Raw genomic sequence first — 15,366 nt, 5'->3', positions numbered from 1 at the left:
AAGATTCTTATTAGCTCCTGTTCTTTGAGACCCTTAAAGGAGGCTCTCATGCCTGCTAATATGCATTAAACTGAATACGGTTTCTGCCTGAGTGCAGCATGACTATATTTTGATGTAAGGAAATAGAGCCTATACTCTGGCCAAATGTGAACAACCTTAAGAAACATCAGGTAGAAACAGTGCCAGAAACATAAATACATGGATGCTAGGTAGTTCTGAGTGCTCTGTAGGAAAATGAAGCCAATCAATATGGCCCACATATTGATGGTGCCAATGTAGGCAGAGAGCTTACAGTGTCAAGGCGCTGGTCCATATATGAGCTCATTAGAAGTCAAAACTTGAGCCAGGAGAGTGGAACCATGTGGTGATCTGGGGAAAGGTAGAGGAGATGGCAGGTGCTAAGATTCAGGTGCTTGGTGTTTTAGAACAAGAAGGCCAGTAGCCGGACTGAGATGAAACCTTAGAGGTAGGGGAAAGGGACTTGCAAACCATCAGGAAGACTCTAAAGTGAAGTCCCTCAGTCATGTCCGACTCTTTGAGACCCCACAGACTGTAGCCCACCAGGCTCCTCCATCCATGGAATTTTCTAAGCAAGAGTACTGGAGTGGGTGGCCATTGCCTTCTCCAGGGGATCTTCCCAACCCAGGGATCAAACCTGGGTCTCCCACATTGTGGGCAGATGCTTAACCATCTGAGCCACCAGGGAATCCCTTAGGGAAGACTCTAGGACATGGGCCAAATGTAAACTATTGCTCTGAATGAGGTCAGAAGCTGGTAGAGGGTTCTGGGCAAAGAAGTTACTGGATCTGCTTTATGGTTTTAAAGGTCATTCAGTGGTGTCTGCACAAGGGGCAAGGGGAGAAGCAGGGGTGACTCTCAGCATACGGGTTGCTCTTGCTCATGCACGGATTCCAGAATCTTCGACATCCTGAGTGACTCTTCTTCCTGCTGCTAAGAAAGAGGGTTGGAGGCCACTGGGAATATGAAGACAGCTCGGTGCTCCTCTTCACCTGGGCCCACTTCTTCCTTTTCTCCAAGGTTCTAAGCAAAGCAACAGTCTCGGGCCCCTGCTGCTTTCAGAGGTGAATGGGTTAAGCTTGAGCTCAGCCTTCCTCTTCCTACTCACTTCTTCCTGTGGCAGCTTCCCACTGCCCAGAAGGAAGCAATCCTATCCGCCACTGCTGAGCGCTCATGCTGCTCTCAAGTCCCCTAAAGTCCTTTCAGAAAACTTTGGGACTTTTCACAAAATCATAGAAAATTTATCTTTTTTGTGTGTGTGTTTTTTTTGCCTCCTGGAAGCCTACAATGTTTTTAGAGAACTGACCTTTAGCTTCTCCAATCGAACATTTTCCAGCCATCAGAGCCATGCACATCGAACTCTCCACCTGCTTCTTTCTGTGCCTCTGGCCATGCAGCTTCGGTGCCATCAGAAGATACTACCTGGGCGCAGTGGAACTGTCCTGGGACTATAAGCGAAGTGAACTGCTCAGTGACCTGCACATGAACACGAGGTAAACCCAGGTTCTAGAGACACTGGGCAGGATGGTGGGTGTGGGACTCTGGCTGGTGGAAGATACAGACATGGGTTACAGTAGCTGTGATGCTACTGAAGCCCTAAAGAGTATTTCCAAGTCAGTGCCAATCCTTTTCATAGATCTAACCTATTTGTTGATTTTTTTTCCCCTATCTTGTCCATTGCTTCTCTTTGTCACATGCTGCCACTCTGGAAACTAGAGAGTGGAAAAGAGTGAGGGCAGAGAGGCAAGCAGCATAAGAGATGGAACAAAACTTCTATCAGGGAGAAGAGCAACAAGACCCATCAGTATTACCCAGTTTTGGTGTAAGGATAGAATTAACCATGAATTCAGAAGCTTTTCATCTTTTCCGGGTTCTGGAGCATTTGGAGAGAGTAGGATTAAATAATCTTTCCAGTATTATCTATGGCCATTGATTTAGTCAGATTTTCTACCTATTCTTCGGTCAATGTTCATTTATATACATTTTCCTAGAAAGCAATCCATCATCCCTAGATTTTATAGTGTATTGGAATCAAGTCACGTAGTAGTCGTGTGATATTGTTAACCTCTTTTGTGTCTGTAGTTATATTTATGTTCTTAGCTTGTGTATGTTCTCGTTACTTCTCTTAAAAGTAGTATTTTCAGGACGTTTCTGGATTTTATTGCTTTTGTCAGGAACCTGCATCTTTTGGGTCTATGAATTTCCATTTTTACTTTCATCGGTTCATTTCTTCTTCATTACTTCCATTGGTTCATTTTGTTGATCTAATTGTTTGCTTATTGAGTTGAATGCTGAAAGCATTTATTTACAATTTTGTGGTGTTTTCTTTAAATGTGTATTATAAAGTTTTAAGCCCAGTACATACTTGATGGTAATATAAATATTAAATATGGTCATGTCATACAAGCATTGCAATCTTTTTTGTTCTGTTTGCTTTGCTCCCTACATTTCTTCTACCTGAACCTGCTTCTTGATTATCCCCAATTGGGTACCTTAGTATGGTAATATAGATTCATGAACACACATGTATTCACATATATGCAAATAAAGATTTTCTTTGTCATTGTTTGTTTTATAAAAATAGGATACTATACATTTTTGTCACTCATTAACACCAAATGGAATCCGGTGCAAGTCAATTTAATGACTACGTAAAATTTAATGGCTATGTAAAATTCCATATTATTCAAGTTTCTTTTTTGGCCATTATACCCTGTATCATTATATCAGTTCAGTTCAGTTCAGTTGCTCAGTCACGTCCCACTCTTTGCAACCCTATGGACTGCAGCATGCCAGGCCTCCCTGTCCATCGTCAACTCCTGGAGTTTACTCAAGCTCATGTCCACTGAGTCGGTAATGCCATCCAACCATCTCATCTTCTGCCATCCCATTCTTCTCCTGCCTTCAGTCTTTTCCAGCATCAGGATCTTTCCCAATGAGTCAGTTCTTTGCATCAGATGGCTAAAGTATTGGAGTTTCAGCTTCAGCATCAGTCCTTCGATTGAATAGTCAGGACCTATTTTCCTTTAGGATGGACTGGTTGGATCTCTTTGCAGTCCAAGGGACTCTCAGGAGTCTTCTCCAACACCACAGTTCAAAAGCATCATTTCTTTGGTGCTCAGCCTTCTTTATAGCCCAACTCTCACATCCATACATAACTACTGGAAAAACCATAGCTTTAACAATTCAGACCTTTGTCAGCAAAGCAACGTATCTGCTTTTTAATGTGCTGTCTAGGTTTGTCATAACTTTTCTTCCAAGGAGCAAGTGTCTTTTAATTTTGTGGCTGCAGTCACCATCAGCAGTGATCTTGGAGCCCAAGAAAATAAAGTACATCACTGTTTCCATTGTTTCCCCATCTATTTGCCATGAATGATGGGACAGGATGCCATGATCTTCGTTTTTTGAATGTTGAGTTTTAAGCCAGCTTTTTCACTCTCCTCTTTCACTTTCATCAAGAGCCTCTTTTGTTCCTCTTCACTTTCTGCCATTAGGGTGGTGTCATATGCATATCTGAGGTTATTGATATTTCTCCTGGCAATCTTGATTCCAGCTTGTGCTTCATCCAGTCCAGCGTTTCTCATGATGTACTCTGCATATCAGTTAAATAAGCAGGGTGACAGTATACAGCCTTGATGTACTCCTTTCCCAATTTGGAACCAGTCCATTTTTTCATGTCTGGTTCCAACTGTTGCTTCTTGACCTGCATACAGGTTTTGCAGGAGGTAGGTAAAGTGGTTTGGTATTTCCATCTCTTTAAGAATTCTCCACTGTTTGTTGTGATCCACACAGTCAAAGGCTTTAGTGTAGTCAATGAAGCAGAAGTAGGTGTTTTTCTTGAATTCTCTTGCTTTTTCTATGATCCAACAGATGTTGGCTATTTGATTTCTGGTTCCTCTGCCTTTTCTAAATTCAGCTTGAACATCTGGACATTCTTGGCTCACATACTGTTGAAACCTGGCTTGAGCATTTTAAGAATTTTGAGCATTACTATGTTACCATGTGAAATGAGTGCAATTGTGCGGTAGTTTGAACATTCTTTGGCACTGCCCTTCTTTGGGATTGGAATGAAAACTGACCTTTCCCAGTCCTGTGACCACTGCTGAGTTTTTATATTTGCTTGCATATTGAGTGCAGCACTTTCACAGCATGATCTTTTAGGATTTGAAATAGCTCAACTGGAATTCCATCACCTCCACTAGCTTTGTTCGTAGCAGTTTGCAATAACATCTACTTATTATCTCACAGTTTCAGCGGGTCAGAAATCCAGGTGGGTTCAACTAGGAACTCAACTTGGGATCATACAAGGCCAAAATCAAGGTGTTTACAGGGCTGTGGTCCTTACTGGAGGCTCCAGCTTGGGGGAGTAGGGGGAAACCCACTTCCAGGCTCAATTGGAATTTAGTTCCTTCTTTCAGTTTCCATGCAGTGCCGTCCATCTTCACGCTAACAAGTGTACATCAAGTCTCTTTCATGCTTCAAATCTAACTTCCATTTCCATGACATCTGTTAAAACTTCTGCTCTGTCTCCCTCTTCCACTTTTAAGAATCCTCATGGTTACATTGGACCCACCCAGACATTTCAAGATCCTATTCCCATCTTAAGATCAACTGAGTAACAACCTTAATTCCATCTGTCAAGTTTCTTCTACCACGTAACAGAACATATTCCTGAGCATAACACCAAGGGGCAGAGATCATAAGGGACGTTTTCCCTACCACAGGTATAATTTACATATAGTGAAACACACAGATTTTTAAATGTGAAGTTTGAGGAGTTTTGACAAATCATACTAGTTACATAAACACCACTCCAATCAATCATCCTGCAACCTTTTAGTAAGTCACTCTACCTTGACCTGGCACCAGGCAACAAGCTCCTTTCTGGAATTACAAATTTGCTTTTGACTTTATAAGACTTTTATATCAGTAAATTCATACAGTGTGCACTCTTCAGTGTCTGAATTTTTACCTTAGGCATCGTGATTTGGAAATTTGCTCAGGCTGTCACATGAAGTTGTTCTGTCCTTTTTATTGCTGATTACTGCTCTTTTGAGGGAATATATCACAACGTATACCTTTTCCCTGCCACGTGAACCTTTGATTTGTTTCCAGGGGTTAATATAAATAAACCTGCTGTGAACATTCCTGTACCAGTGTTTGTGTGGCCATCCACTTTCATTTATCTTAGCTGCATATTCGATGAGTGAAATTGCTGGATCATATGGAAATGCACATTTAACTTTATAAGACACTACGAACAGATTTCTGGAATGATTATACCATTTTGTACTCTCATCAACAATGCATGAAAGTGCCAGTTGCAACACATACCAGGTATGTGATGTTGCTATACAGAGGATGAGATGGTTGGATGGCATAACTGACTCAATGGACATGAGTTTGGGTAAACTCCGGGAGTTGGTGATGGACAGGGAGGCCTGGCATGCTGAGATTCATGGGGTTGCAAAGAGTCGGACACGACTGAGCGACTGAACTGAAGCATTTAATTTTAGTTATTTTAATGATTATGTGCTGATATCTTACTTAATGTTTAATTTTACATTTCTCTGATAGCTAAAGATACTGAGCACCTTTACATGTGTGATTGACCATTCCTGTATATCATTTAATAAGATGATGATGCAAATATTTCACCCATTTTTACATTGGGTTGTCTTATTATTGTTGAGTTTTGAGAATTCTTTATATATTCTGGATACACGCACAATTTGTTTTCAAAATTTTCTCCCAGCACAAAGATTTTCATTTTGATGAATTCCAATTTATCTACTTTTTTTTCTGCTAGTTGCTTGTGTTTTTGGTATCATATCTAAAAAGCTATTACCAAATTCAAAGTCACAAGAGATTTATACCAGTGCTTTCTTCTAAGAGTTTTATAGTTTTAGCTTTTATATTGAGTTATTTGAGTTAATTTTTGTGTATGGTTTAAGGAAGGGATCCAAGCCTGTGGTTATGCAGTGTGACTGATCCTGAAGTAGAGGCCCAGATGATCAGTAGCCTGGTATATAAATGAACCATTGGTCATTTATCTGTTAATATTGGACTATTTGAAAATTAGTGTTGAGATAATTGTACTTAATATGTTGTGGTTGTATTATAGCTTTCATCTAGCATGCAGGTTGAGGTATAGTGAATCACAGTCTGTGTTTAAAATTGAATGGAGAAAATGATTTATTTCATATCTAGATTTCTTTTGTTTTATAGGCAGTCATATGTATTTACCAGGAAAAAGTTGATAGAATTTTATTTTGATGATACCATTTTATAGTCCAGATTATTTTGATACTGATTAACAGGATAAGCTGACTCTGAACATATCCTGACAGCCTCTGCCAAGACTTGAAATAAGCATCTGGGAAATTCAGTTTTATATTATCTATTCCTGCAGCTGCTCAACTTCTTCTAAGCAAAGGTCAGGGAATATAATAGGTTTTCCGATGGATTTTAGATAAAATGTGAAAGAACAGTTCAGGTCAAGGACATTGTTGTGAAATATATTTGGCAAGATTTATATATCAAAGCCCAAGGGAAATGCACAAACAAAAACCCACATAAGTTAGGAAAGAGTAAAACCTGTGAACCTGGGAACATTTTGTCACTTACTGTGCAGATTATGCTGAATCGGAGTCATAAATCATGTCCCAGTTGACTAGGGCCTAGGCCTTCTGTTTTCTCTGTTGCACAACCTTGTTCTTTTATCTAGCTTTTGATTTTTCCCTTTTCCCTCAGAGAGAGAAAAAAATTGTTTCTGTGTACAGATGATCCTGTTCCTTCTCTGGTCTTCCAAGCTCTTGATCTAGTAAACACTTTTTATGTCTTTGATTTTCATTTTAGTCAAATATTAAAGTGAAAGCACTGTGCTAATGTGTAGCAAAATACCTATCTCTGGACATAGATCTGAGTCTTGTTAGAAACCACTGGCAACTTCAGAGAAACTGGGTAAGGCACACTCAGCAGAACCAAGGAGATGGACTAGTCAGAGGGGAAGGGAACAAACTCTAGGGAGGAGTTGATGACTGTGCCTCAAGATTGCCAGGAAATGGGACAAATCAATTCAAGATTCAATAACTAAAAGTCCTGTAGGTCTATGACAAAGCTAGTACCATGGAAATTTCCAGAGATGGATGAAATTAGAGTACATTGAAATATGAATTAGTGACACAGATTGGGTTCCCTAGAAGCAGACTGTGAGATAGAGATTGTCCTGCAGGAATGTTATTTAGAGCTGTCTAGGGATCAATACCCGAGGAAGCAGGAGTGGGCAGAGGGAGAAACTGGGCTGCCATATAGGCCAGCCCTCCATGGAGCTCTGGAGCTCAGATGACCCTTCTGAATTGTCCCAGTTGGGCCAAAGCTGCCAGGCCCCTGTGTCTCCATACTGATCAGCCATTCAGTTCAGTCACTCAGTCGTGTCTGACTCTTTGCGACCCCATGGACCACAGCACGCCAGGCCTCCCTGTCCATCACCAACTCCTGGAGTTTACCCAAACTCATGCCCATTGAGTCGGTGATGCCATTCAACCGTCTCATCCTCTGCCATCCCCTTCTCCTCTTGCCCTCGATCTTTCCCAGCATCAGAGCCTTTTCAGATGAGTCAGCTCTTCACATCAGGCAGCCAAAGTCTTGGAGTTTCACCTTCTACATCAGTCCTTTCAATGAACACCCAGGACTCATCTCCTTTAGGATGGACTGGTTGGATCTCCTTGCTGTCCAAGGGACTCTCAAGAGTCTTCTCCAATACCACAGTTCAAAAAGCATCAATTCTTCGATGCTCAGCTTTATTTATGGTCCAACTCTCACATCCATACATGACTGCCGGAAAAACCACAGCCTTGACTAGATGGACCTTTGTTGACAAAGTAATGTCTCTGCTTTTTAATATACTGTCTAGGTTGGTCATAGCTTTCCTAAGTCTTTTAATTTCATAGCTGCGATCACCATCTGCAGTGATTTTGGAGCCCCAAAAAATAAAGTCAGCTACTGTTTACACTGAACCCTATCCTGGGAGGGGGCGTGGCCTTCTCTGAGGAGGGGTGAGGCCTGCTCCAGAAAAGGGTGTGGTCTGCTCTGGGGTGGGTGTGGCCTCCCTGGGAAAGGCCTCCAGGCTGCTTTGGGGAGGGGACGTCCAGACCACTGCAGGTGGGGCATCAGCGTCTAGAAGAGAACTGAGCTCTAGGCGGGGGTAGTGGGGGGGCCCTCCAGCAGCACCCAGGGCCCAGGTGGTTGGGTTTGAGCACTTTCCGGGCCATTCCACCCCCCAACCTCGTCTCCATCACGGCCCCCACCCACTCACCCTCCATGTCCTCACGTGTAATGGGGGGCAACTGCTCCAGGTCCCAGGGGCCACTGCACTGTGCTGCTCAGCTGGGGGGACTGCCTGAGGGTGTGACCCAGTCCTGCCCACCTCCCAGGGGCCGGTACCCGCCTCCTCTTCGTGGCGGTTCCCTGGGGGCTCCTCCTCTGGCGCGCTGCTCCTTGGGTAAGGTAGCCCCAGGTACCCAGGGGGCGTCCCTAGCTTCTCAGTGAGACCCCTGTGTTTTAGCTGTAAGGACCTTCTGGGATCGCTGAGCCCAGACAGAGCTGCAGGCGGGGATGGGTGGCATAGACTCCCCGGGTGGGTCATAGGGGAAAAGAGATTTGTTTACTGTTGTTCTTTGGTTCCTAAATCCCTGTGTTTTCACTGGGGCCCCAGAAGCATCTCTGAATCAATGCATATCCAGCACCTTGGAGGCTGACTCTCTAGCTTCGAGGAGCTTTAGATAGAGAGGTCCTCCTATTCCTTTCTCTGTCTGGCAGTTTCTGGATGGGGTGGCATCCAATAAATCCAATGAATGCCATGGTTGGGACTCACTGCAGCACGTCCTTTGCTGTACACTGGTCCCAATCTGTTAGGATGCCATATGGAATCCTGCATCAGTGAATCAAACCCTCGGTGAGTCCTCAGGCAGCGGTGCTACCTGAGACCCAGAAGGCAGGAAAGCGAACATATCCCTGGAACACATGTCTCTTCACACCAGAATGAAGCGCCAGCCCTTCTAGGATGGAAGGAATTTAAGGCAATCATTTTGCCACCAAATATTTGACTAGTGTGCATGATGGACCAACTGGGAACTGAGCAGTGGTTTCTCTTGCTGGTGGGTTGGATTTTTGGAGGTGACACTAGTTAAATGAGCCTGCAGTTCAGTTGACTTCAGTTGTTCAGTCGTGTCCAACTCTTTGTGACCCCATAAACCACAGCACGCCAGGCCTCCCTGTCCATCACCAACTCCCAGAGTTTACTCAAACTCATGTCCCATTGAGTCGGTGATGCCATCCAACCATCTCACCCTCTGTTGTCCCCTTCTCCTCCTGCCTTCAATCTTCTCAGCATCAGTGTCTTTTCAAATGAGTCAGCTCTTCAGTGTCTTTTCAAATGAGTCAGCTCTTTGCATCAGCTGGCCAAAGTATTGGAGTTTCAGCTTCAAAATCAGTTCTTCCGATGAATATTCAGGACTGATTTCCTTTAGGATGGACTGGTTGGATCTCCTTGCAGTCCAAGGGACTCTCAAGGGCCTTTTACAACACTACAGTTCAACACTACAGTTCAAAAGCATCAATTCTTCAGTTTTCAGCTTTCTTTATAGTCCAACAATCACACCCATACATGAGTACTGGAAAAATCATAGCTTTGACTAGATGGACTTTTTTTGGCAAAGTAATGTCTCTGCTTTTTAATATGCTGTCTAGGTTGGTCATAACTTTTCTTCCAAGGAGTAAGTGTCTTTTTAATTCATGGCTGCAGTCTTAGTCAGTGGGAAACTTTGCTTTTCTGTCCATTCACTAATTCTCTCCATAGCTACTTAGCTCACATCTTGACAGCACAGAGATGACACGTGTCAAGGCTGGCTAACCGTAACAGTCAGTCATGTTGTCTATGTTATTCTTTTATGCTTCTTCCACAATAGATACTGTCTAAGGCATGAACATAGGACATGCAGGTCTTTTTATTTTGCACCCACTCACTAATATGCTTTGGCCCCAGACATTAGTGTCCCTGACTTTCCACTCCTTTTCCTTCTAGGCCCCTGAACAGACAGTCAAGCTATCTGCTGCTGTCCATCAGTCTGAATATATTTGAACATTGGGCTGTTTCTCTTTCTATTCAAATTGAAGAAGCAACAACTTTATCCAAACTGTGGCCCACTGGGGGATATTCCTTCTCCACTCTCTGTTAAGTCCAACCCTGAGTGGGGCTGTAATACAGCATCAGTCCATTTTTAGCTTGCACCTGCATATCAAGCTGTGTGTGTGTGTGATTAGTCGCTTCAGGCGTGTCTGACTCTGCAACTCCATGGACTGTAGCCCGCCAGGCTCCTCTGTCCGTGGGATTCTTCAGGCCAGAATCCTGGTGTGGGTTGCCATTTCCTCCTCCAGGGCATCTTCCTGACCCAGGGATCAAACCCAGATCTCCTGCTTTGCGGGCAGGTTCTTTACCACTGAGTCACCTGGGAAGCCCCACAGCAAGCTGACCCATTTGGAAATAAAGCTCAGGGTTTTTCCTCCCCTTAGCAACTGGTTGCCAGGGATCCCCGACATGGCTGTGAGTGTAACATGAGGTACCAGAGACCGTGTAGCAGGACTAGATGAGTTGGGCTGTTGAGGATCCACTCATTCGGCCACAATCCATGCAGCTTTCCACTCCGTGCCCCATGAATCAGCTGCTTTTACTGGAAGGGCTTCCTTATCAGCACGCTGGCTTCCGGTGCTCAGCCAGCACAGAGAGTCATCTGTCCCGGCCTTGGGCTGCTCGCTGGGCACGTGCTTTCTGGGGCGTTCTGGAAATCCTGGGATGGACTGAGATGCAAGGCTCTCTGGGATGGGAGGGAGGCGGGGAGACACTTGATCTTTTAATTCACTAGATCGCATTTGAAAAGGGCCAAAAGAATGGTCTCCTGGTTCCCCTGATGGCACCTCTCAATAACATCTTGATTCAAAGTTCAAGGTGAGGTCTTCTTTCTCCCTCTTGGCCTCCTTGGTCAACCTCCCTTGAGAGAGGTCCATGCACACTTGGGAGGAGCATTTGCAGTCAATCTTGATGCTCAACCCCCGCAAGGCTGTGGAAGTCTTCCTCTGCGCCTCTGCATCACTTGGCCACTTTCTCTTGTGCTTCCAACCATCTTGACTTTACGTGGAGGAAGGGAAATGTTAAGTGCACGCTCCCCATGTTCAGGCTCAGCCAAACCCTTCCGTTTTCTAAAGAGGCATCTACCTCACTTCCTTGGCTGATCCTTCCTCCTCGGTCTCGACCCCATCTCAGGCTCACGGAGCATCCTTCCATGAGTGACTGTCTGGTGTGTCTGTCTGGGTCTACCCCTTTTCTTGCCACCCTTCCCCACTCTTTCATTCATGTTGTCATATGACTTGGCAAGTCTAGTTCTGAGTATGGACTCAAAATAATTGAAAACAGAGTCTTGAGCTGTTTGTACACCCATGTTCATAGTAGCATTATTCTCAATAAGTAAAACGTGGAAGCAACCCAAATATCCATCGGTGAATGAATACATAAACAAAATGTGATATATACATCAAATGGAATAGTATTGAGCCTTGAAAAAGAAGAGAATTATTACACTTGCTGCAAAATAATTGAACACTGAAGAGTTTCTGCTCAGTGAAATCAACCGGTCACAAAAAGACAAATACTGTGTCATTCCACTTGCATGAGGCGCTTACATTAGTGAACTTTATAGAGACAGAAAGTAGACTAATGGTTTCAGGACCTGAAAGAAGTGGGCACTGAGGAGTTAGAGTTTCAGTTTTGCAAGGTAAGAAGAATTATGCAGAAGGATGGTGGGGATGGTTATCATTACTTTAGTGATATTAATATACTTAGTACTAGTGGAATGTACACTTAACAATGTTTAAGATAGTAAATACTATGCTTTGTGTGTTTTACTGCAACAAAAAAATTGGAAAAAATTTACAATCCCTGTAGGTCAGTGATTTTCCAATTTAGCAACTTTTACCACTTTTAGATTGCATTTGCCTTTTCTGCATCAGTATTCCCAGTAAAACCCTTCTAAGAAAAAAATTTCTTATGAGAATAATTGATTCTCTGGTGCAACTACTCCTTAAAGGAATGCTGGAATTTTTGTTTCAGCATAAGGTTGATAAAGAAGTAAGTAATAAATGCAAGATGCCTTGTTATTTATTTCACTTCATGGTAATCCCAGGTATAGTGTGGCTATCGCTCCAAGTATACCAATACCCACAATCAGAAATTGCTGCTCTTTTTAGCAATTTAGCTTTATTGTTGTCCTTTTTACCATTCTCCATCTCTCATATATCCTGCTTTGCAAAAACCCCTGAGGGGCAATAAGACAAGAAACAACACCCACTCTACATCTATTTATATACCTTTAAAGCCTCTCTTTTTGCATGTTTCTAGCGTGTGTTCTGTGATGGTATAATGGCATGCAGTATGTCATTTATAAGTGAATGAATATACATTTGCAGGGGGTGAGTGCTCAACTTTTTTGACTGAATGGGGTTTGGAGAATAGGATCTCCACATGAAAACTTTCTGCCAGGGCAGGAGCCTTGTTTTCTCCATATGAGTCTTTATAACTCAAATGTCCATGCCTCTTGCCTACACGTCCTTGGCTTGTTGAAAGAATATTAATTGGTAAAAATATGATGACAGACAAGAATTAGGTGGCCAGAGCATAAACCAGGAAGAGAGGCCTTTTATGGCATGTAGAAAACTGCAAAACTACTCCATGGGGTACAAAAATCAGCACATGAAAACCAGTGGGTAAAAATATTCACCTACAACCATCTTGTATTTCCTGCCAGCTTGCCTGGGGCTTTCTTTACTCTGATTCACCTTAGTCCTTTTGATTACTCAGACTAGACTGGGCCCCAGGACATGCAAACCTAACTTGTCAGATAAGGAGAGAGGAAGAAGTTGGGTATCAGCCTTAACTTAAAAGAGTTTTAATAATTGAGGCAAAGAATAATATTTGGGGAACATTAACATAATTATGAAATGTCTGATTCAGTAGCTGATCCATGCGTAAATGGATGTGGTGTGTGTGTGTGTGTGCTCAGTAGTGTCCAACTCTGCGACCCTGTGTACTGTAGCTCACTAGGTTCCTCTGTCCATGTAATTTTCCAGACAAGAATACTTGAGAGGGTTGCCATTTCCTTCTCCAAGAGATCTTTCCAACCCAGAAATCGAACTCATGTCTCTTGTGTCTCCTGCATTGGTAGGTGAATTCTTTACCACTGTGCTACGTTGGATAATTGGCGGTATCTGGTAATTTTAGGTACATACTGAAAAAATTTGAATTCAAGGTACTTAGATGAAAGTTCTAGTCTTTTTTTTTTAGAGATAAAATGGAAGGATGTTATAGTTATTGTTTTGGAAAAGGATTTTTTGGCTGGTAGTGTATGAGTATTGATTTTATGCTTTTTCTCATTGTATGGCACTTAATGTGTCAGATGACTTTTGAAAACAGTGTTTTGATTTGATGGTGGTGGTGGTTAAGTCACTAAGTTATGTCCAGCTCTTGCGACCACATGGACTGTAGCCTGCCAGTGTCCTCTGTCCGTGGGATTTTCCAGGCAAGATTACTCAAGTGGATTGCCATTTCCTTCTCCAGGGGATCTTCCTGAATCAGGAATCGAACCCAGGTTTCCTGCATTACAGGCAGATTCTTTACCGACTGAGCTATGAGGGAAGATTTCTCTTTGATTTGATGGTTGTTAGGACGCTGTAAAGAGTAATATTGCATAGGAACCTGGAATGTTAGGTCCATGAATCAAGGCAAATTGGAAGTGGTCAAACAGGAGGTGGCAAGATTGAATGTCGACATTCTAGGAATCAGGAAACTAAAATGGACTGGAATGGGTGAATCTAACTCAGATGACCATTATATATACTACTGTGGGCAGGAATCCCTTAGAAGAAATGGAGTAGTCATCATGGTCAACAAAAGAGTCTGAAATGCAGTACTTGGATGCAATTTCAAAAACAACAGAATGATCTCTGTTCATTTCCAAGGCAAACCATTCAATATCACGGTAATCTAAGCCTGTGCCCCAACCAGTAACACTAAACAAGCTGAAGTTGAACGGTTCTATGAAGACCTACAAGATCTTTTAGAACTAACACCCAAAAAAGATGTCCTTTTCATTATAGGGGACTCGAATATAAAAGTAGGAAGTCAAGAAACACCTGAAGTAACAGGCAAATTTGTCCTTGAAGTACAGAATGAAGTAGGGCAAAGGCTAATTGAGTTTTGCCAAGAGTATGCACTGGTCATAGCAAACACCCTCTTCCAACAACACAAGAGAAGACTCTACACATGGACATCACCAGATGGTCAACACCAAAATCAGATTGATTATATTCTTTGCAGCCAAAGATGGAGAAGCTCTATACAGTCAGCTAAAACAAGACCGGGAGCTGACTGTGGCTCAGATCATGAACTCCTTGTTGCTAAATTCAGACTTAAATTGAAGAAAGCAGGGAAAACCACTAGACCATTCAGGTATGACCTAAATCAAATCCCTTATGACTATACAGTGGAAGTGAGAAATAGATTTAAGGGACTAGATCTGATAGACAGAGAACCTGATGAACGGAGGTTCGTGACATTGTACAGGAGACAAGGATCAAGACCATCCGCATGGAAAAGAAATGCAAAAAGGCAAAACGGTTGTCTGTGGAGGCCTTACAAATAGCTGTGAAAAGAAGAGAAGCAAAAAGCAAAGGAGAAAAGGAAAGATATTCCCATTTGAATGCAGAGTTCCAAAGAATAGCAAGGAGAGATAAGAAAGCCTTCCTCAGCGATCAATGCAAAGAAATAGAGGAAAACAACAGAATGGGAAAGACTAGACATCTCTTGAAGAAAATTAGAGATACCAAGGGCACATTTCATGCAAAGATAGGTTTGATAAAGGACAGAAATGGTATGGACCTAACAGAATCAGAAGATATTAAGAAGAGATGGCAAGAATACACAGAAGAACTGTACAAAAAAGATCTTCACGACCCAGATAATCACGATGGTGTGATCACTCACCTAGAGCCAGACGTCCTGGAATGTGAATTCAAGTGGGCCTTAGAAAGCATCAGTACGAACAAAGCTAGTGGAGGTGATGGAATTCCAGTTGAGCTATTTCAAATCCTGAAAGGTGATGCTGTGAAAGTGCTGCACTCAATATGCCAGTAAATTTGGAAAACTCAGCAGTTGCCACAGGACTGGAAAAGATCAGTTTTCATTCCAATCCCAAAGAAAGGCAATCCCAAAGAATGCTCAAACTACTGCACAATTGTGCT

At 42.8% G+C, this 15,366-nt stretch overlaps 1 protein-coding gene across 3 annotated transcripts in view; it reads left to right on the top strand.

Annotated features, from left to right (window-relative positions):
• The first annotated feature begins 1,192 nt into the window (after positions 1–1,192).
• Positions 1,193–15,366, top strand: part of F8 (coagulation factor VIII) — a 144,642-nt gene continuing 130,468 nt past the window's right edge. For all 3 annotated transcript variants that reach the window (XM_065914954.1, XM_065914953.1, XM_065914956.1), the window contains exon 1: positions 1,193–1,511. In XM_065914954.1, coding sequence (XP_065771026.1) covers positions 1,366–1,511 — 146 coding nt within the window. In that variant the 5' untranslated portion in view covers positions 1,193–1,365. The remainder of the gene's footprint in view (positions 1,512–15,366) is intronic.

This window comes from Muntiacus reevesi, chromosome X, assembly GCF_963930625.1.
Source record: "Muntiacus reevesi chromosome X, mMunRee1.1, whole genome shotgun sequence".
NCBI lineage: Eukaryota > Metazoa > Chordata > Mammalia > Artiodactyla > Cervidae > Muntiacus > Muntiacus reevesi.
This window is presented reverse-complemented; position numbering and strand designations above follow the sequence as displayed.